This window comes from Aythya marila (genome assembly GCF_965140915.1).
Source record: "Aythya marila genome assembly, chromosome: 5".
Lineage (NCBI taxonomy): Eukaryota > Metazoa > Chordata > Aves > Anseriformes > Anatidae > Aythya > Aythya marila.
The window spans coordinates 51,865,347-51,887,141 of NC_139046.1; the positions used below are offsets into that span (position 1 = coordinate 51,865,347).

Consider the following 21,795-nt stretch of genomic DNA (forward strand, 5'->3'; position numbering starts at 1 on the left):
GCAGCTGTGCCACGCTAGGGCAGCACGAGGAGTAAACAGGAATGTTGTATCGATGTGCAACTGCTAAGAGAAGTTAGCAGGCTGACTGCAATTAGACAGGCTGGAATTTGTCCAGGATGTTGGAGTTAACACCTCGTATCATGACTCTCTCGTGCCACGAATGGTCAGTTCCTTGGTGGTTTTATGTCTCGGTTGAAAGAATTTGATGTTTACCCTAGTCTATGGATATTGCTTAATATGTGCATGAATTCATTTCTTGCTTTAGTGTGGAACAGAAACATCATAAAAAAGCTCCTTTATGGGCTGTATAAGCTCCATATTAGCCAGCAATACAGAGTGCCTGTGACCTCTTCTCACAGGGTCAGTTAAAGAAAATAGAATTCAGTTCGGGAAGTGTTCAAGAGCAGTTAAATTTGTAGAACAGAAGTACACAATTCTGTGATACCTTTAACTGCAGCTTTTAATAGCTACTCTGAGCATGCATGAAAAGTTCATTCCATCAAGCTCTTTCTTCTTATTTTTTAACTATCTAATTCTGCTGGGCTTTGAACAGTGTTCTTTCCTTGGAAGTGAATAACTGGAGCCTTCTCCAACTTACCTTTTAGATTATTTTTTCCCTGGATATATTATATATTATCTCTTTGAGGTGAGAGCACATTACAGTTGTGATCTATAGGGGACCATATTCTCCAGGACTCAGCTAATATCTAGCTAAAGACAATTTAGAAGGGGATGATATATACCGTACCTGCTAAGTCATGGGGTTCTTTTAAAAAGATTTAAAATATATATATTGTGGTATTTGTCAGAATTCTGCCTGTTGCAAAATAAATGTTTCTTACCTAAGTTTGTGCCTAACGTGCACTCATAGCACTGTTACGATTGCTAGTTAGTTGAAAAATGATAGCTGGAAAGCAGGTACACCTGTATATTTGGGGTAGCAGAAGATGCCAAGTGTATTCTTGAACTCTGATAAGACAAAGTAACTAAAGGTGACTTTAATGTGTTCCTCATTTGCAGCAGAACTGCTGAATTAGTCTCTAACTAAACTCCAATACTGAAGCATTTAAAGAAAATTATTTCAGATTGGCCTGAGGGCCAGGACCCAGGTAACTGTTGAAGTGGAGCACCTGTGAGTTAACATTAATGCCACAGTGAGATGTGCGAGTAACTCAGCACCATAAATTCTCGTGTTACTGGCCAGAACGGGACCTCCAGAACTTGTCGTATGCATTCTCCCAAGGAACTAGGCTGGCTCAGCATCCAGTTCCTCCGTCTCTCCTTGCTGTTTGCTGTGCCGTTGTGGATGGTAAGGATCAGATGCAGTGCTCGTCCGTATGCTCTTGTTCCCATTACACAGCTCAGATAGGAACAGAGAGCAGAAAGAGTACGTAAAAGTCGTAGTCAGGTTAGCAGAAGGTGCAGAGAGTGCAATAACCGTTTTAATTGAAGAAGCTTACTGCAGTGTTTTTTGGCATTAGTTTGGCTTACATTGGCTCAGACCATCTGTGACACTGTTGCCTGAGTATCTTCACCACAGTGTGGGCACAGCAGCAGTGCATCAGGATGTTTTTCCAGCAGGAGGGGGTGGAAGGTACATGGAAGATAAATGCATATGCAGTTAATTCCATACTTAATACATTATTTGATTCAAACATTTGTACGTGTTTGTATCATTTGACTGGAGGCTGTTGGCCTTTTCCAAAGGAAAAAATGTAGTGTAGGTAATTCGCCTCCTCACAGGCTGTCCTGTTGAGGAAGTGGATGGCTGGTAGTGCTAATATGTAACTTTCAATAAAAATGTCCTTTGTTTCCCCCTTTTAATGGGAAGGGGACAAATGATGTTTTGGGGGCCTCAAATTCATTCCTAGGCTACTTGACTCCCTTGTTGTCTCAGCTAGTCTTTGGCTGCCAGCATGTGAATTCAATGCCTTTTGGATTTGTTGGTCCAGCCACTATCCGTGAGGTAGAGGCAGTCATGTTCAAGAAAGCCAGAAAATGATGACTTGCATGGTGTGCAGCCTGCTTGTTACCAGTTTGGGCTGCAGTAGAGCTAAGGACCTTGATCTGTCACCTTAGTTAAGTATTTAGTTATGCTTTAATAGAGGAAAATCACTTTCTCACTTGTAGTTGATTGTGATTATTTAAATTCTCCTTTTACTTTGCATAATATCTTCCTAATATATACGGGTTGCTGAAAAATGCGGATGTTTTCTTTTTTGCGTTTTTTCTTTAATTGTTTTTGTTGAAATTCTTTTAAGCCTGTTCCTAACTTAGACCTGTAAAACATTAGGATTTGTTTGCCAGTAGCTGCATTTGAGTTTTGACCTTGGGAGATAGAAGCTGTACTTTAATAACCACTTGAGAATATGACTATGCTGAGCAATAAGCATACCAGATGTCGTTTCTCCCAGTGAGGCGTCGTTTGGTTTAAACCGAAATGAATAGCCAAATTAACAGTGCAAAAAGTGCCATTCAAACAGTGATGCCTAAGCTACATGTTGATTCGTGGGCTTCGTCCAATTACCAGACAATTGACACTTGTTAAATGATTAAACTGATTTTAATGATTAAACTAATTTTTTTATACCTCATGGTCCCCAGATTATGCCAATTGTTATAGTTGCACTTCCATCCTCTTATCACTCGTCATCCTCAGAACATTAACCAATCATTAATATACTTTTTTTTTTTTTAATTTTACCTGTAAATGAAAATAAGTTAGCACTCTTTTTGGCAATGCACATCTGGATTTATTTTTTTTTCCACTGAACGATACTATATCTGTTCCTGCTCTATTTCCAGCTACATTGTGTGATAGGTTGAGTCAGCTGGGTGAAATTTTGCTTTATTTACCATGTTAGAAGATACATATTCTTTCTTCAAATAAATAAATTTCAGTTTAATTATATGCTTTTTGCAGTGTTGATGTTATAGACAAATAGACTGTAACACAGATATTCAGTTATAAATATTGATTGTTTAAAATTATTATTATTTATTTATTTATTTATTTTTATTATTATTATTTGGAAACATGATTGGACAGTTGATTCTTTAACTTACCTGCCTTATGGAAACCTTAAATATGAACTTTATTCTAGCTAATTCTGTTATCACTGAAAATCGCTTCCTTTGGCATATTACTAAAAATAAGAGTTGAAGAGGTAAACCTGAAATTGAGTTTTCCTATCAAAAAATATGTTCAATCTGTGTTCAGTCTATAGATGCCCTATCAGAAGGGCTGGCTAAATCTAAGCAGCTAAAAAAAGAAAGAGAAAAAAAAGCTGAATAACAGTGTTTTAGTTGCATGATACATTTTGGCAATCAAAATTCGTGATACCAGATTTCATTACTCAAGTAGGAATTCCTGCGTGCCTTTATGGCTTACATGTTGTTGAGGAAGTTTTATAATCTTGACCAGAATGTGAAATGTTGGCCTCTGCAACTTGACTTGTGATTCTGTGGAGTGTGAGTGCTGTGGTTGGCTCCGGAGAGGGAGAGGGGGTTAATTCCTTTGGTTCTGCCCTATGACCACTTGAGGATGGGAAGCACGATGAAATACTTTCTCAAAGTATTCAATAAAAACTTATCACGAATAATCGGAGCAAAATAGAATAAATCAAGGCATTTTTGGTCTGATAATTCATAATTGAAACCACATTGAGGTTAGGATTGATACTCTGAACTACCCAGCTGAAAAAGCCTTACCCACAGAGGCAGGGATGCATCTTTGCTTTGCTTTATGAATTTATGAATGCTTTTTTGATGTATGGATGAGCTGCTTAGCTGCTGCATTAAGTTCAGCACTGTTGGCCTTACCTCTGTGGTTTTAATTGAGAATTGTTGTCATTCCAACTGAGAGGTTTCACTGCTGTTGGTTATAACAAGCTCTAAGACTGGTTGTTGAACATAAAATACATAGGGAGGAAAACCCTCCGCCTTGTTCATGGGAACAGTGGAATTTTATTCTAAAGTGCTTTTGCTGAATTTTCCCACTAAATGATAGCTTGGGGAGTTCTTGACTCTTTTCTGTAATATGGAACAGCATCATACAGCCTTGTTTTCCTAGAGATCATTTCGTGTTGCAGTTTGTAATCTGGCTGCTGTGTGTTTCTTCGAGTCTCTTTTGGTGACACCCAGTGTACACTCAAATATGAAATTTGACGTAGGACCCTGTCTTAGTTGTGTCTGATACCAGTAACTTTGAGATACTGTGGTATTTATAACGATCAGCCAGCTCTGTTCAGTAGCATTGTGAAACTCATACCTGTCTCACCTCTGTGTCCTGAGAACAGCCTGTTTAAAACTTCTCAGCTAACTTGGAACTGAAGGCTCCACATCAAGTCCAACCCTAAGCATCTCACACGAGAATTCAAATCCCTTAATATTGTATCCTCAATGCATTGACTTCTCCTAAAATAGAATAAAGTTGTTATTAATGACCGAGAGGGAGAACAATTTTTAATGATTCTACAGTAAAGGTAAGTGCTTATTTCTAAGGGCATTATTACACACGCACAGTTGTGGAAAGCATGCGTGACAGCGGCAGTAGTCTGAATCCTTCCCTATACACATACCCATTCCTGAAATCTTCTCTCTCCCCAGCTTCATGCCACCTGTGAGTTCTTGCTGTCATTCAGGTCCCACTACTTTGTCTTTTCGTGTGATCTACAAGAGTTGTCAGACATCTGAGACTGCAAGATTTAAGTGACACAAGAGATTATTCATAGGAAACGGGCATTTGAAGTTGATCCTTTTTGCCCATAAAAATAATTCACAGCAAGCAACCTATTAATCTTGGATTAATTATCCTGGTTCCTGTAATAATATTAGCTGGGAGGGCAAGACTGAAGGATTGTCTTATTGATAGCTGAATGTCAGCACTTTGTCAGGGAGGGGTGATGGATGATCAGTCCACTGTTACTGCTTGCTCCTCTTTCTGAGAGGGAAAGTTGCTGTGAATTCCATCATGAATGCTAATCAAGATGGGGCTGGAGCAAATGTTCCTTCAGCACTTGGTTTCTTGAGCAATGACTGGGAGAACCCCTCCCTGCATCGTTCCCCATTTCATGCTTTGCTGCCATAATGGAGATTTAATTAGGTTGCTGTTGAATTAATCGCCTGTATGGCTTGCTTTTCCGAAGGAGAAATCTGGAAGACTTTAGTAAATTATGGAGGCTTGAATTTGCCCGATTTCCTGCAGAAAGTGGGGTCAATAGGTCTCAGACTGTAGACACACTCTTGAGGCAGGCAGCAGGGGGTTGGCTTTTAATGGCACTTGAGAGATGCTTAATTGCCGTTTTGAAATGTTGTTCTCAAATGAGAGGCTTGGTTCTCCCGTCCATTAGTGTGGGTCCACAGGCTTTTCCCTCCCTCTGTCATCCTTTAGTAGATGCATGAGCAAAAACTTAAAAGTTGTCTTATTTTTCCTAAGTTATAACCAGCAAGGCCAGTTATAACTTTTTATAGACGCATATGCATGTGCTCACAGTCATGCATCTGCATTTTTTCTGTGGGTACCTAAAATCACCTTAAAATGATATAAAGATAATCCTTTTCCAGGGATATCTAGCAAGTTAGGAAATGCTGTGGCCAGAGAAGAAGTTGCTAAATAAACTAAACTTGAGGGAGGGGCTATTAATTTAGGTGGCAAGACTTGCCTATAAGTCATGAGTACAGAATTGCCTATAGATTACTTTACTGGGTACTATTACTTGCAGGACAGAAACATCAGATTTTCTCGGCAGCCTGCTGGGTATGAAATTAAATCTTTGCTACAAGTATTAATGAAAAGAGTTTTCTGGAAGTTGTTTTAAAGAGTTTCTCAACGTTACAAGGATCATTTGGGTAACAGCAGTCTTGGGGTGGGGTTTGTGTGGAAATGAGTCTGTAAAGCTTTAATGAGGTGGATTGAGCCCTGTTAACGCTTAGGTTGTGAGTTGCTGTAGGAATTACTGAAGCTGGAACAAAAGCAGAGGGCTGACCTCTTCTGGCACCAGTTGTCTTGTAAAAATTAGCAAAAGTGTGTACATAAACCTTAATTTTAGAAATTGTAATAATCTGAAAGCAGATTTGTATCCATCCATAAAGTAATGGATGTATATTTTCTGAATTACTGAGCATAGTCCTCCTCTATCACAGGTAGCCATGTCCTTTTCATGAACTGAAGTTCCGTGGTGTGCTATTACTATTATTATGTTACCCTGTTACTCCTGGTGGGTAAAAGCTGTGTGTTTTCCATTGGGAACCTCTATGACAGTTTTTATCAAATGCTACTTGTACCAGGCCTGATAAAGGACACGTGTAGCTGAAGACCAGCCTGTCTTTCCAGCTATTTTGGGAAGTCTAATAGAAGACATTACTCCTGCTGCCAGATTCTTGCCTGGAACATATCGTTAGAGCATCACGGATAAAACAGTGTGCTAACGTTGTGCTTAAATTTAATCACATTTACCCCCATGTCAGTGTTGATGTGCTTGTAGAAGGCGATAATATTCACCTATTTTTTTTCTCCTTTGCCAAAATGGTAAAAAAAAATATTATGATTTCTTTTAGGCTATCTGTTCTCCTTGTCCTAGTAGTTACAAAACAAGACTTCTTGCAAAACAGCATCGCTGAGTTTTGGCTTTCCCATCTCGGCTTTTCACCTCGTCCCAAAAGGTCTTGTTTTTCCCTTTGCTTCTCTGTCTGACCCTTGGTATCTGCTTGGAATGTCAGCTGGGATGCAAAACCTGGGACCAAAACACCTTTGATTCCTGTCAAGTGATCCCCTCACTGCTTCCTCCTCGTCGCTGTCGGTTCCAAGCGGGGTTGGCACACGCAGTGAGAATTTAGCTGTCTGTCTTGCCTCCTGCCAGTTGAGCTGGCCTCGTATGCTGGCAGTGTATTGAAACAAGGCCTTTAAAGTCTTAAAAGGGATGCCCTAGTTAAAATTCAGGAGGGGTAGATAAGTCTCTGAAATTCATCTTTGCACATCTCGTGCTTTTTTTTTTTTTTTTTAAACACAATAGTTTTTCTCACCCCATTGAACAAATGCAGTTTTGTGGGAGCTAGTACGTTTTTCCTCGGAGTGCCTGCTTTTGTGCTTTTTTTTTTTTTTTTTTTTTGCTTGGATGCCCATTTTATGACACGTTTATGGTTTTTGCTATTCTGATGTTTTTAATATTTTTTCACTTCTGAAGTTGTAATACTGATAAAGTTTGTTTGTTCGCTAAGTCCTGTCTGTAAACATAAATGTATTGAAATAGTAATTAGTGAATGAAAACTGAGTTATGGTAGCTGAGCTCAAAACTCACGGTAGTTTTCCTTCTCCACAAATCTGTTTGCCTACTCCAATTTATTTTTTCTCTGAAAATCCTTTTACATGTATTGTTACAGCCAGGTAAAACTAAAAATCGAATTAAGAGATTGGAATGAAAATTATGAAAAAAAATATGGAAGTTACGGAAAAAATTGCTGAAATTAGAGAATCATCCTGTCTGATCTGAGCACATTCCAAATCTGATGGTTAAATCCTGTCTACATAAATTACTCCTTGCCATAATAATTCCTCTGTACGGTAATAATTCACTTTATTTAAATTGTTTTCCTTCACAGAAATGGAGCAGTGTGAGCAACCCGCTCTTCCTTCCACTGATTCCACCACAGTCCCAAGGATTCACAGCTATAGTTCTGACCTACGACCGGGTGGAGAGCCTTTTCCGAGTCATCACTGAGGTGTCCAAAGTGCCTAGTCTGTCCAAATTGTTAGTTGTCTGGAACAATCAGAACAAGAATCCACCAGAAGGTAAGACCTCATGGTAGGTGTGATGGAAAAGGGTGAACCTGGGGTAGCGTGTCTACTTGCACCAGTTTACAAAATAACCTGTATTCTGGTTGATTAATGTGTCTTCAAAAAATATTTCATAGCTTCTTTCAAAATAACGAATTAGGATTTTTGTGGCAATGTTTTGGAAAGTGAAATGAGAGGCCAAAGTAGATGAAAAGAAAAAAAAACAAAAAAAAAAACAACACATGAATGGTTCTGCACAAACTTTAGGATCAAAGGTAACATACAGGAGTTGCAGAAACATTGTCTGCCCTTCACCGTATTTTGGGGAGTGGTATGGAGGGAGACTTGGTTTTGACCTTGCTTGGGTTTATTTTTCTTTAGACACTTTGTCATTGCTGTAACTTTTATTCTGCTGGGATGTTTTCTGGGGCAAACACAGTTCAGAGCAGCAAAGTAGTATGAGTGTTTGAGACTATAAAATGAGTGAGTAGTTTGACTGATTAAATGAAAACTTGAGATGTTTTGGGTATCTAAAGAAAAGTTACTACACCACCAGGATGTATTGTGAAAACACTAAGGCTAGACAAATAAAGCAAGCCATACATACCTTTATTTAAATGTTTTGGTTCCCAACACATATTCTACTATGTTCTTTATATGAGTGAGTCTGAAGAGTTCAGGATGTGTTAAGTTTTTGAATTCATGGTTATTGTAAAGTGAGAGCATATTCAGAGACCTTTCCCCAAATGATTTATATCTGAAGACTTTTTTTGAAGATTTGGCTTCAGAAGCATGTTAATTGCTCATGTGTGGACTTGGTGATATAAATCTGAATTAATTTGTTTAATCTTCAGTATCCAAGGTGTGCTTCATTGCCATGAGTATTTGCTGGCCTGGTATGCTGCTGTACTGTATTAACAAATTGGTTTTAGTTCAGATGTAACTTCAAGTAGCAAAACTGCCTTTATAAGCTTGTCCACACTGCAGTGTACATGTGGAAGTGTAGTTTTGCTGTTATGTATGGCAGTGAGGATTGATCTGCTCTACCTTCATCGATCTGTCAACAACAGCAGAGGGGTTACATATGTTCTTGCCCTAGGCCTTGGCTCAGGCATTCTGCTTCACTTGCTGTGCCTCCTTCAGGTGAGGACTTCAAGCTTTATTGTCCCAGGTCTGTGATCCTCCAGATTCTCTCCTGTCATATATTAACCCTTGTGCCAGGACCTCCATCTCAGGTTGCCCAGACCTCACACCTTGCTGCCTGTTTTCAAGTCCCAGATCCTAATCCTGTGTTTCTCTGTCCTCTTCCATGTAATACCATGATTCTGTGTGCCATCAGCTCCCATTTTTCCTGATACTATAATATAGTATTGTTCCTGAGACTATAGATATAACAGGAAATAAACTCATTTACAACTGCATGTCATATGTATGTATTGGTCATTCTCATCGGAAAATGTTTTTGTCTGAGAAGCAATGTTTCCTTCTAGGACTGTGTATTCAAAAATGCTAAATTTGGTGATACAGAGCGTTGTGTATTCGTCTATCTTCTGTATCAAATCATGCTTGTGGTTAGGACTCCTTGCTTTGTAGCTCAGCTTCAGCTGCTGCTGTTTTCCACTCTTCGAAGTTAGCTATTTGGCACAGCAGTAAGATGCAGTGCAAAAATTAATCCCTTGCCATTTGTCTCAATTTACCATCTTCTGACAGCTTCTCAGGAGCCAAGCTATTACAACTATTCACTTGGCTCATTTGCCATTTTGGCAACTTGTTGCAGTTCAAAGCAGAGTAGCTTTATTGTTTGCTTTGAAAAGTGTTCAGTAATACTGCTGCGCTAAACACCTCAAATTCAGTGGTTTATGAAATGTTTGCAGTCTTTTGAAGTGAGAAGTGTTGCATATAAATTGATGATACTGGAATTTTTGCAGTAAGAAGTTTGTCTGAAAGCAAAAACGCTTAGTGTAACGTTCATTCAGTTATGTAAGCTGTGAGGACATGTATCCTCTGAATGCAGGTGGACTTGACCCAAATGGATTGCTTCCATGTTTTCCTTTGAGTGGAGGAAAAAAAAAGTTGAAGCAAATAAAACATTGCATAACTTTTCTGTTAAATCATTCATATTAATTTTGCATTTAAAAGTTCTTGAATATTCATGTTTTATTTTTTTCTGCCTCATTTACTGAGAAGACAAACTAGTGTCAGAAAAAAAAATGCTGTTGTCTGTAGAGTTTCAAACCCTGCTCTCAAGTGTTTTGAGAGCATAGTTAAATGCCCAGGCACTTTTGCCCTTACATTAGACTAAGCATTGCAATGAAGTAAATAACTATTTGTTTCCAGCGTTCCTCGTCTCTTTATTGCTGTTATAACCATTGTAATCTCTTGGGCCATGGCCAAAGAGAGGTCAGTTTGATTAAATTAACTTGTTTTATTTCAGATCCATGCAGGGCATTCCACTTGGCTCTTCAGCCAGTCTCTCCTTCGGTCTGTCTATTAGCGATCCTAATCTGTGGACTTCAAAGCTTCTGCTGTTTATAGCCTGTTAAAGCCAGGAAGTTTCTGATGGATTAGGGCAAGGAATGAGTTTGAAGTTTGTAATGTGCACCACTGTCACTGATAAAGTCAAGTTTATTACCCTACAGTAGTATCTGCACTTTTATGGCTATTTTCTTTTAATTGGTCGTAGCAAAGCTGAGGCGCTTGACCTCCTCGAGCATCAAGTGCTATGTTTCCTGGGTGTTTCCATATACAGGACACATTTCTGTATAGAAACAGGTCTTGGCTTTTGTCATTGCAGCCCTGTGGTTTTGTTTGGTGGGTGTAAGTGGGGGGCTGGGTGGAGGGCATCAAAGTTGTCTTCCATACTGATTATGCACACTAAATTGAGAATAGGATTTGGGCCTCCTGAGGTGGAGCTGGCATAGTGCTGCACGAATGTGACATGAGAATAGTACCATAATTGAAAATGACACCGATTACACCTGATGCTGTTATCCGAGAAGTGTTTATTGTAAACAGAGAGAATGGGAAGCCAGTTGACGTAATCTTTTTGGATTTCAGAAAGGTTTCAGTACCATTTCTCACAGTATTCTTCTGGACAAGATGTCCAGCATATGGATAGATAAAAAACATGATACAATGGGGGAACAGTTGGCTGATGGGTTGGGCTCAAAGGATTATAGAAAATGGGGCTATATCAGGCTGGCAGCCAGTTGCTGGTGGGGTTCAGCAGGGCTCCATTTTAGGGCCAGTTCTCCTCACTATTTGCATAAATGACTTGAATATGGGACTAGAAGGTGTTTCGAGTAAGTTTGCGGATGATATTAAATAGGGAGGAGATGTTGACTCCCTCATGGGTAGAGAGGCCTTGCAGGGAGACCTTGACGAATTAGAGGGCTATCAACAATATGAAGTTTAACAAGAGCAAGTGGCCGTGCCTGGGAAGGGGCATTGCTGGCTGTACGTACAGACTGGGGGACGAGAGGCTGAGAGCAGCCCCACAGAAAGGGACCTGGGGGCTCTGGTTGATAGCAAGCCAAGTATGAGCCAGCAGTGTGCCCTGGGGTGCATCAGGATGAGAAAGCTGCAGCAGAGGAATGTAAGAGAAACACAGAAGTCTTGTGCAGACATTTCAAAGTTTTCAGAGAGCTTATGGTAAAAACGTTGGATCTTGTGTGCAACAGCAGAGAGGAAATATGTATGATAATGACTTTAATCTGGAACGTCAACACTTTGCAGAATCATTTTGCTGATCTTAAGCATTCTGTAAATGTAGGAGATGCGATCTCTGCGTCTTTGTCTGAGTTTTCCATTTATACTCAGCCATATGGGGCATGCAAGAAGCTTGTCAACCCAGCCGTAACGTCAGCAGGCCCATGACTACATGTATAGTATTAATAAAAAGGTTAAAAGCTTTGAAATACTATAGGAAAAAATATTTTTTTCTCACTCGCTCTGCATCCAATAAAATAAACATTGTGGTCCAACTGTCTGCTGCTGGGAATATTTGCGTAGACAGGATGTTTTTTTATTTTCTCTGTTCAGCCAAATACTTTTGCCCTTTCATTTAAATTTGTCTAAATTGCTAGTTCTGAAGTTCAAGAAAACAGTCTGTGATAGTAATTTCCACTAACATTTCATCATGTGTGTTTTAGTTGAAGAAATCATCTTGTCTACCATATACATGGTATAAAAACACTTAAGTCCGTTACTTTTAGTAAATGTGCAATGTGTAAGGAATCACATGTGATAGTTTGATTCCTTTTTAAGTTCAGTTTTATGAAAAAAAAAAATTGATTTTAAAAAACCGTGTAGTATTTTCTCCGTAGTTCTTTAAGCAGTGTTTCCTGGAGCTAAATTGCTGATAATTTCAGAATAAGGTACAGATTGCTAGGTTTATAGATATTACTGCAACAACCACATTTTTGTTTGTTTGATACTATTAATTGACCACATTGATATAAAACATTGAGGATAATGAACCTGGGTGTCCTCTGGGTTACTGTGTGTTAAGAAAAAAAGCCTTCAGTGGCAGATTTTTTTTCCCTACTTTACTGGCACTGGTAAGAATGTTTTGTTGAACTACTTTTCAAGTTTTGAATTAATTTGGTTTCTTCACAATGTGCTTACTGCCATTTTCCTTGATAGCTGGAGAGCTGATTGAAGACTGGTTTAGTCTTCCATGAATCATCTAATGTTACTTCTGAAGGAAGTCTACAAATCTAGCTTAACACACCCAGCTGAGGCTCTAAATCATGTCCTATAAACCAGTAATCTGTTTCCTTATATCTAGGAGGAATTCCATGTATTACAATAGACCTGTACAAAAATTGCAATGCAGGTAGAAATCTTTTTTGGACAGATAGTTTTAAGTGTAAGCAGTTGAAATACCCGAACAGGCTTCTTCAGTAATTTCAGCCATTATTGAAGGAGTGCTAGTAGTAAATGTAACATGCTCGATGTTGGTTTTTATGACAAATTTTTGAAATTTCAGGTATGAGCTGAGTTCTGTCTTTCAGTCAAAGACTAGAGAAAGTCCTCATTAGGCTTTCATCATGCACTTCCATTAGTTGAATTCATACAGGCTGCTATGGGCTAATCAGAATGAGTATCAACTCATCAGGTAGGAATTGAGCATCTGAGCAATTACAGATACATACAAAGAGGCATGTTTAGTGATTTTTATTTTTTTTAATTCATCTTAGTCTACTTTGCATACCTTTTGGAAAAGTTTTTCCTTTTTGCACTTCCAAGTAGACTTCTGAGGAGTTTTGGAAAATCGGAGCTGAGTATGAGCTCTGGTGCCACGTAACCAGCAGCCGTGAGATTCCCCTAGTTTTTCTTACTGAGAAAGTAGAATAGAATAAGCATATTTGTATGAACATGTTTGTGTGAGTAGCTTCATGTGAGTCATCAAAATGCCATTATTGTACCCAGTGAGTGGATCTTTTTTTTTAAATTTAATTTATCATATTGCTCTTAATATTGGCAAGCATTCAGCTTTTGCCATCAGGAGTATACATCATATTTCCAGCTCCTCCTCATTATCCTTATCTGCTGCTTCCAACTCTAAATTCAATAAACCATCTGCATTCAAATACCACTTTCTATTTTTGAACTTGTTACTAAGAATGGGTGTCCCAAGGTTATTGTTTGGCTCTGCACAGCAGCTGTATTGATTCTCTCTTTCCCAATGTTGAATGCTGAAACTAGAAATGGATGATGAATAATTAGAGCTAGTAATTTCCTATAAAAACACACTTCTGTTTGTGGACAAGTTAGAAAATAATGCTTCTACTGCTGGAGGACCCTTTCAGATGTTTGTAATTTACCAGTTTCTCAGAAGTGAGTGATCAGTGAATGATGCTATATAACAAAATGATGATGCTGTTTCTGACAAAAAGAGGTAATATGCTCCACAGAAATATCACTCTGCTATTTTTAATTCTCTCTCTCATGTATTGATTAACAGTTCCCTCATACCTGAGAAGCAGGTATGGATTTGAAAGCAAGAATTCATTATTATATATAACCATTTTGCAAGCTTGTGTTACTTATATTTTGGTACAAACATCTGATGCCAACCAAGATAGCAAGCCTAGGGATTTATGGGGTATGGAGATGGAAACATTTTTAGGCAGGGAAAGGGGAGTCCTTCAGATTATGACAAAATTGCCTCTCATGACTATCATCCCTTCTCTTCATTATGACTTTCATTTAATTCACTGAGAGTTGTAGCTGAGAAATACATATTTAGAAGATTTTTATCTTTTTGCCATTCTCCTATTTGAAATGCTCAGTTATTAATGAAATGTAATTGCAACACTTTTTTTTTTTCTTTTTTTTTTTTTTTCTTGGGATAGAGGATGTTAGCACTGATTTTAATCCTGAAGTTCATGGAAATCATCTTGAAATCATGCTTGAAAAATTTGCTGTGAGATGTGGAGTTGCAGGACTTAATGGCAGGATTGTGGGCTGGCCAGAAGTGCAGACATGTATGTGGTTGTTACAGACTGTAAGCCCATTAGAAATGGAAGCCGCATTTGGGAAAGTTTGGAAACTGCTGATTTTGTTTTTAGAAGACCACATACTGTTTTCTGTGGTAGCATCTGCAATCAGTGGATCAGTAGTCCTGAACAGCAAAGTGTCAAGAATGCCTGGAGTCTTGTTGCCAAAGAGCAAGTGTATGTATTATCCAAACTCTAGCTAGTCTCTCGTAATTATTTCAGTATGATACAACAGGAAGGGCCTGTCTTTCTCCTCAGGCTCCATGCATAGATAGAGACTTTGTATACTTCAGGGAGCTCTGTTTTAATATTTTACCTTGGTCTTCTGCTGCATCACAGAAAGCCCTCACCAAGTTTAAAAGAAGTGATTCCTAGCGCAAACATGCGTATTTACTTCTGTATGCTTCAAGGTCCTCATGACATCTTGTCAGACTTCGTCTGCCTTGTCCATCACTTCTTATCTTGGGCTTCTTTTGTCCTTGTCATACTTTGTTAAATGATGCAAATGCCCCTTTACTGTAAGAATTAAGGCATGGGCTTTTGCCTTGGTTATAATAAAGTCTACTAAAATGAGGATTACCCCCATATATGTTTTGCTAGTGCTCAGGTTTCTCAGAACATTACTTTTCCAAGCAGTGTATGAAAACTCAGTGTGGTATTAGAGAAGTGGCAGAACCTGTCTCAGACTTCTCTTTATGCCTCGTTCCTCCTACACGTAGAAAGGAAAAGTACTGTCTTCTCTTTTTGTCTTTTAAAATATTTTTTTTAATTTGAAGGACAATTTTAAGGAAGGACAATGTTAACCTTCCTGACGGATTCTGAGACTTTGGATTCTGAAGTAGTTGTCGTCTTTTATTGACTGTGTACTTCCGTTGGGGTCTTTTAGCAGGGCTAATTTTGAACCAGAAATATTTAGGATCTCTGAATGGAGTCTGCTGTCCTCTGTGACGGTCATTTTTGCTCAGGTAGTCAGTCTGGTGGCAACCCAAGTTAGTTTGTGTCATTATGTCTCTCACGTGCTCCCCTCTCTGTAGGTAAAGCAACGCTTAGCGTCCGAGGCAGTAAGTAGTCTTACTCTGCAGTATGCAAAATGAAAGAAAGGGTAACTGATAGCCCAATACGTTATTCAGAGTGTCTCCAAAACACTTATTTTCCATTCATTTCTTTAACATAAGTCCAAACTCGAACAGTTTGTATTACGTTTCTCAAAGCACAAATATTTTAGAGTAACTTATCTCTTTTTGAGAATTGGTCATTTTGAGAGACTTTCCAAGACCTTAGTAAATCATGTGGGTTTAACAGGATTTGCTGACATCTGAGATGCATGCCAATTATGATTAGATTACACCTTCATTTTTCATACACTTTTCATTACTTTTTCTTCTGTTACCATAATTTAATGCAAGTGGCATGTCTGTAAGTAAACCATCAAATGGTTGATTTTTTTTAAGAGCTAGAAGTTTAAAGTGTCTTTGTTTGATTGATTTTATTCTGAATTATTATTTCACAATCCTAGTGGCTTTTCGGTTTTAATTTTTGTTTTATGGTATTATTGTACTGAAATAAAATTTTTGTTGCCATATTGTTCTCATTTTTCATACATATAGCAGGCAAAAGTCAAAGAAAAGCCCAAATAAAAAAGTACTTAGCATGTATAAATTATAAAGTTTGTTGATATTTATAAAGGCAAATTTACAAGTACATACATACTTATGGCAATTTTCCTTGCCTCAAACACTTGTGACAGTGGAATCTCTTGGGGATCCAGCAGGCTACTTAAAATTCTTTTATACCAATGCACAGCTTATAATTGGGTAATTCTAGACAATTAGCCCAAGGTCTTTAAGTAGCTTGCAAATGTTAAACAATCTGCAGCCTTTGGAGGCTGTGATGTATGTCCCCGTGGAGTGGCTGTAACTGTCTTACAAATACGGTGCTTGCATGTTGTATGGTAAACCAGTGAGAAAGCAATGAGTAGGCTTGATAGTACAAATTTGCAGTAAACTGTTCTCTCATCCAGTGTTACTGCCTCCTGAGGTTAGGATGACTAATAAGATGGAAATCTTGGAGTTAATTCAGTATTGTCTTACTGGAGTTGTCATTTCAGGTTATGGCTGAGGCAGGGAAATCAAAGCCCTTGCATTTGATTAGCAATGTGGAGAATAAAACGCACTCATTTCATTATAATTAGAATCCCTGGCTCTTCAACATTTTTGTTTTGGCCCCTGGTGACTTGCTCTGTCCCCCCAGCTGCTGGCTGACTTCCATTGGAGACCATCGGTAGCATGATTTAATCCTTCAGACTGACTACTAATTGTTATTACAGGCCACTTCAGTGATGTAGCGTCACATCACTTGGGGTGATGCCTCTTGCTTTCTGCTAGAAGGAGAAGAAGTGAGTAAAATTGAACAAGAATCTGCATACATGTCAAATACAAGCCATGGTCTACAAGACCACCCAGATAAAGGTAGATTTTATAGTCACTTTTTTAGTCTCACAGGAATAACCTCAGGGTAGGAAACTAAATAAAAATATTGCCAGTAAATATCGGTTTATTTCTTCTCCTTTCTTTTGGCCACCCATGTATGCCAATCCTTCTTTCTAAACTAAAGCTCCAAGAAAAATTGCCCTTTGAAGACTTCTGGTGTGGTTTGGAAAGAGGATTTTGTTTTCCCAGTGAAGTAGTGCTTGGGCTCTGGTATCTGTAAGGAGCATGTAGCTCTGTGTTTTATTTAAGAGCATTATGTGAGCTGTTAAATCTGAGAGGCCCAGTGGCAATGAGGATGTGGACACTTGCTCCTGGGAGTGAGTTTTACTTGTATGTGTTGGATTGAGGCAGCTTTTGTTCTTCTCTAGTGCTAAGTCTGTCTTCCTAGTTACAGTGGAAAGAGGGCAGAACTGTTTTTAAAGGAGATCTGATTCTGGATTTTTATGGAATGAGAAGTGTGTGTGCATAATTGTATCACCTTGCAACTCATTTACGTTTGGTTTTGCCTGAACTCCGGCATTCTTCAGATCCTTCTGCTGAGAACGCTTCCAGAAGCTGACCTTTTGTTTGTTTACAAACTAAAAGCATTTCCTAGGGTTAGAGTTTCCCTTATTTCGGCCTTTTATAGGCACTCATGTTGCCTTCTTCCTTTCGATCTTAAAACACAGAAGCAAGGGTCTTGTTTCCCCGTGCTGTTTTCTGAATTTCTGTATTAATCCTCATGTCCTAGGAATTTACATTCAAGCTTTCTATTCTCATCCTGACAATGGCCAACAATCTCCGTAGTGTTTGAGGCAGAAGGGACAGTAAGATCATCTGGGTTGACCTGTAGTCATCAGTCACCACATTACTTTGCAACCCAGTGACTTCAACTTAGCTTGAGCGCGTTTTCTATAAAAATACCTAGCCTTGTTCAAAGGCAAGATGTACAGAATCAGCTACTGTCTTCTTCCAGAGGTTAACCCCTGATACTATTAAAGACGACAACTACATTATCTATACTATGAATTTTTGTTCTTGCTTCTATTAAGCTAAGCAGGTTGATCAAGTTCCACCATAACGCGTTCTCCTTCCCTCAGGTAACTTACATGGTTCTTTCTGCTATCGTTTCCAGTCTTCTGACAGGCTTTGGAACAAACAAAAAGCACCACAAACAGTATTTTGTCATCTATCTGACTGTCTGCGTACAAAAAAATTGTCCTCCACTTCCTTCCCAACATTTCTTACTGTTTACCCATCTACATACTGAAGACCTACATCAATCTATTTTGCTGAAGCAGCATGCTGAGAGCCAATGTCTACTCTGACCTCTTAATTTTTGTCAGTAGCTGCTTTTGAGAAAAAGTTGCCTTTCCTGCTGTTTAATGCTCTGTCGGTCTGCTTTTTGTTCAAATGTACCTAAGTTCACTAAACAGTCCGGAATGCTCTGTATGACCTTGTTGTCCACACTATTTTTCATGTCTCCAAGCTTTATATTTATTTCAGATCACTTTATATTTATTTCAATGGCTTCAGACTTTGTGTCAGTTCTTACACACTGTGCTTATACATTTCCATTTGATACAGAGAGCAACTTATAAAATCTCTTAGTAGTCACTTTGTAGTTGATTTAGTGTATTTTCTCTTTTTTTCTTGTTACATATCATTCTGTCAGCCCCTACATTTCACCAGTGTAAGAAACTTGTCTTAATTTTGTGTGCTGTCTACAACCTTGCCGTTTAGAATGCATACTCATCTTACAATGCTCTCTTTTCTTTCAAGCTCTTGTTAAAATAAATGTTTACTGTGAAAGCTGGAAGAAATCAACACACCACATTTGTAGTTTAATAAATAGACAAGCATCAACTACACCTTGATGATTTAGTGCTTTAAAGATGCATCAAACTGTAATAATGTCTGCTGTTTTGTGCTGGAAAGTGGTTAAAAGTGCATGCAGAATTAATGTTTAATGTACAGTTCTTAGTTCTGCTGTGTTAGTTTTAGCTTGGTACTTCAAAGCTTAAGCCTCTGGTTATGCTTTTGTAGGAATAGAATATGACTTTCAAAATTTTCAATGTGTAAAAGCTTGCAGAAACTGTTAATGCACCACTTAAAGTGCTACATTTTAAACACAACGAGAAATGAAAATGTAACCTCATTCGAGACTGAATTGGGTCCTATTTTCTATCTACAGTTTCTTGTTACTAATTAGAGCATCATTTGATTTGAGATTTTTCATTGTTCTGTACTCTAGTGCTTTGTTCTACTTGTAAAGAGGGTGTAGGGTATGACTGGAATCCTTTTGCATTTATGCAGATTAATGTATTACTGTCACTCAGGACTTTGAAGGTGAAAGAAATGATTCAAATATGCTCACACAGAATCTACTCCTTAATTATTAATGGCCAATTGTGAAGTGATTAACAATTTAGGTATATCTAGGTCATTAATTGTTAAAATAAAGTTTGTTTTTTTCTCAGCAATTAATAGAGTTGACATTATTTTCAAATTCTTTATGACCGTAGACTTGCAGTCATCATGTATTTCTTCAAATTCTTTTAAATTGCTTTGAGTCCTAAATCAGAACAGTATCACTGATCCTTGTTGTGTGGTTATCCCAGCCTGCAGTTTTGGGCAGGCTAATCCCCTGTATAGTTTATCTGTGAAGCTCTCTATAGAGAGCAAAAGACGAAAATATAAATGAACTTCTCTGCCTCTTGTCTTCATATTTGCTTTGAGTGAATGGAAATCAGGTTATATTGTAAAAAGAAGCTAAGGTTGAAGTGCAGACTTGTTCAGAAGCAAAGTAACATATTGAATTAAATTTCTTCTAATATTCTGCTCTAGATTCCCTCTGGCCAAAGATTCGTGTTCCACTGAAAGTTGTTAGGACTGCAGAAAACAAACTTAGTAACCGCTTCTTCCCCTATGACGAAATTGAAACAGAAGCAGTGTTGGCTATTGATGATGATATCATTATGCTAACCTCGGATGAACTTCAGTTTGGCTACGAGGTAAGAGAACAGCCTTTTTTCCCCTCTCACACAATTTGACATTGTATGTGTATTTGAAATGGAGGAAGCACTGTGCAATCTGCTGATTATTTTGCATCTCTGTTTATTGTGGCAGTTCAATGCTTTCCAAAGTATTTTTACAGATTGTCATTACTTTATAGAAAACACTGCTAGCTAACAGAAAGCTTTCCATAACTGGCAGAGTGATGCCAAGAGACTCCAGAAAATGTTGTGTAGATGTGTAATGGAAACAGTCTGGAGACTGTGAATAGGATTAATTTGATCAGTTTCAAAAAGGTTTCCAAGCATGACAACTCAATTGCTATACAATTTAGTATTTCAGATATTTCTGCAATTAATCCCCTCATTAAGCGGGGATTACAAGGATTGCAGTTCCATATCTTTGCACGCTCTTCATCTGATCGGACTGGTTGCTATGATGTGTTCTCTTCAAGTAAAATTGTTTGTTTAGATGTCCCACTATTAATCTGTTAGCATTCATGCACCTTAGAATAAAAAAAAAGAAACATAACAAATGTTAATTGGTCTCTTAGCCTGTAGAACAATGTTTTCCCTGTTGGTGGGGGCATGTTGCCATCAGATTCTTCCTGTACAGATTGATGGACAAGACAAGTTTTAGAGATTAAATGCTGGGAACAGAGGAGGCCTCCTGAGGACATGCCAAAGTAAGGTGGGGTGCAGTGAAAAGAGGAACTGAAGAATGTCAGAGAGGGGACACATGTATCATATGCTTTAAATGGCAAAGCTTCAACAGCTGCTGTTGTAATGAGGGTATCAACAAAAAGAAAGCTTGTCCAAATCAGTTACCCATGGCAGTACAAAGAGGTGAAGGTCTTTATAGGCGTTTTTGGGTTGTTTGTCCAAAAGCGCATTTAAAGCCACTGTTGTTTTCCTTCCAAAACTTTGGCTTAAGTGAGTTAATTTTGTCTTCTGTTTGTATCTGAGTATATGACGCAGTCCATAACCTGACATTACTGTTCTGTGCATGTATTTAAGACAAACATATGCTCTATGTGTAAATAAATCAGAAACTTTACAAAATGTAAGAGTAGATGTAAAAAAGGTGTGAATCATTTATTCACATCTGTACCTGCAATATCAATGACAAAACAACACTAGGCTTCTTACACAAGAGCTAGAAAATAAGACTGTTATCTAAATTGAGTGAAATAACAAAAATCACTATTCAAAAGTCCAGAAAGCAAACTAAATATGATAGTTGTATCATTTTTAATACTCAAGTGCAGTTGCTAACACAAGATGATGTTTTTTGAAAGATTTTAGAAGTATTTATTTAGTCTGAATACATAAGTGGTAAAATAAGTCTTTCTTCCTCTGAAGTCAAAGAGACTCTTAGCAAGCAACAAATTTTTGGCCTCAAGAAGTTGCATGTGGTAATGTAGGTATACTGATGCCATAACGAAGATGTTAAGTACTGGAGACAGAGGTTTAATCTATCACGTGTATCTCTAGAAAGGAAATACTTGCCTTGCCAGGTTAAGAGTAACAGGTTAGTACATGGACTGTGAACAACAGTGAAGAGAAGACAACCAAAGGAAGGTGATTATTTTTTTTTTTTTGTGGCCACATATGCCTCTTTTCTATATGGTATCATGGTGACTGCACTGAGTGCTTTAAGCACTGTGTTACAGCAGCAGAGCAATGAAATGTTGGCAGTTCTGCAAGCCAACTTTTGTCTGCGTTGGTGCTTCTAACTACTGGTTTTGAGGGTGAGCTGATGTGATGAAAAACAGTAAATCCATAACGTGCATGCTGTGTAAATTCTGGCTCCATTTCTAGTTAGATTTTCATAGAGCTGGCTCAAGTAAATCTAAGTGACTGTGTAAGTAGTTCCAAATGAATTTCTGCTACTGGGAAAGCAGGCGTGGAGGGCTTCGGAGCAGAGGCTCGAACTGCAGCGCTGCAGTTGGGTGTCAGATCTGTCAGCCAGCAGTTGTGAGAATAGAGCTGCAAAGCTCGTGTGTCTGAGGCATTAACTTAAACACCCATGGCTG

The 21,795-nt window shown here is 38.3% G+C and overlaps 1 protein-coding gene across 1 annotated transcript in view; it reads left to right on the plus strand.

The window, feature by feature from the left end:
• The window catches only part of EXT2 (exostosin glycosyltransferase 2), a 69,438-nt gene that overhangs the window by 32,454 nt on the left and 15,189 nt on the right, over nucleotides 1-21,795 (plus strand). The window contains exons 9-10 of the mRNA XM_082761332.1: nucleotides 7,600-7,789; nucleotides 19,593-19,759. Coding sequence (XP_082617458.1) covers nucleotides 7,600-7,789; nucleotides 19,593-19,759 — 357 coding nt within the window. The remainder of the gene's footprint in view (nucleotides 1-7,599; nucleotides 7,790-19,592; nucleotides 19,760-21,795) is intronic.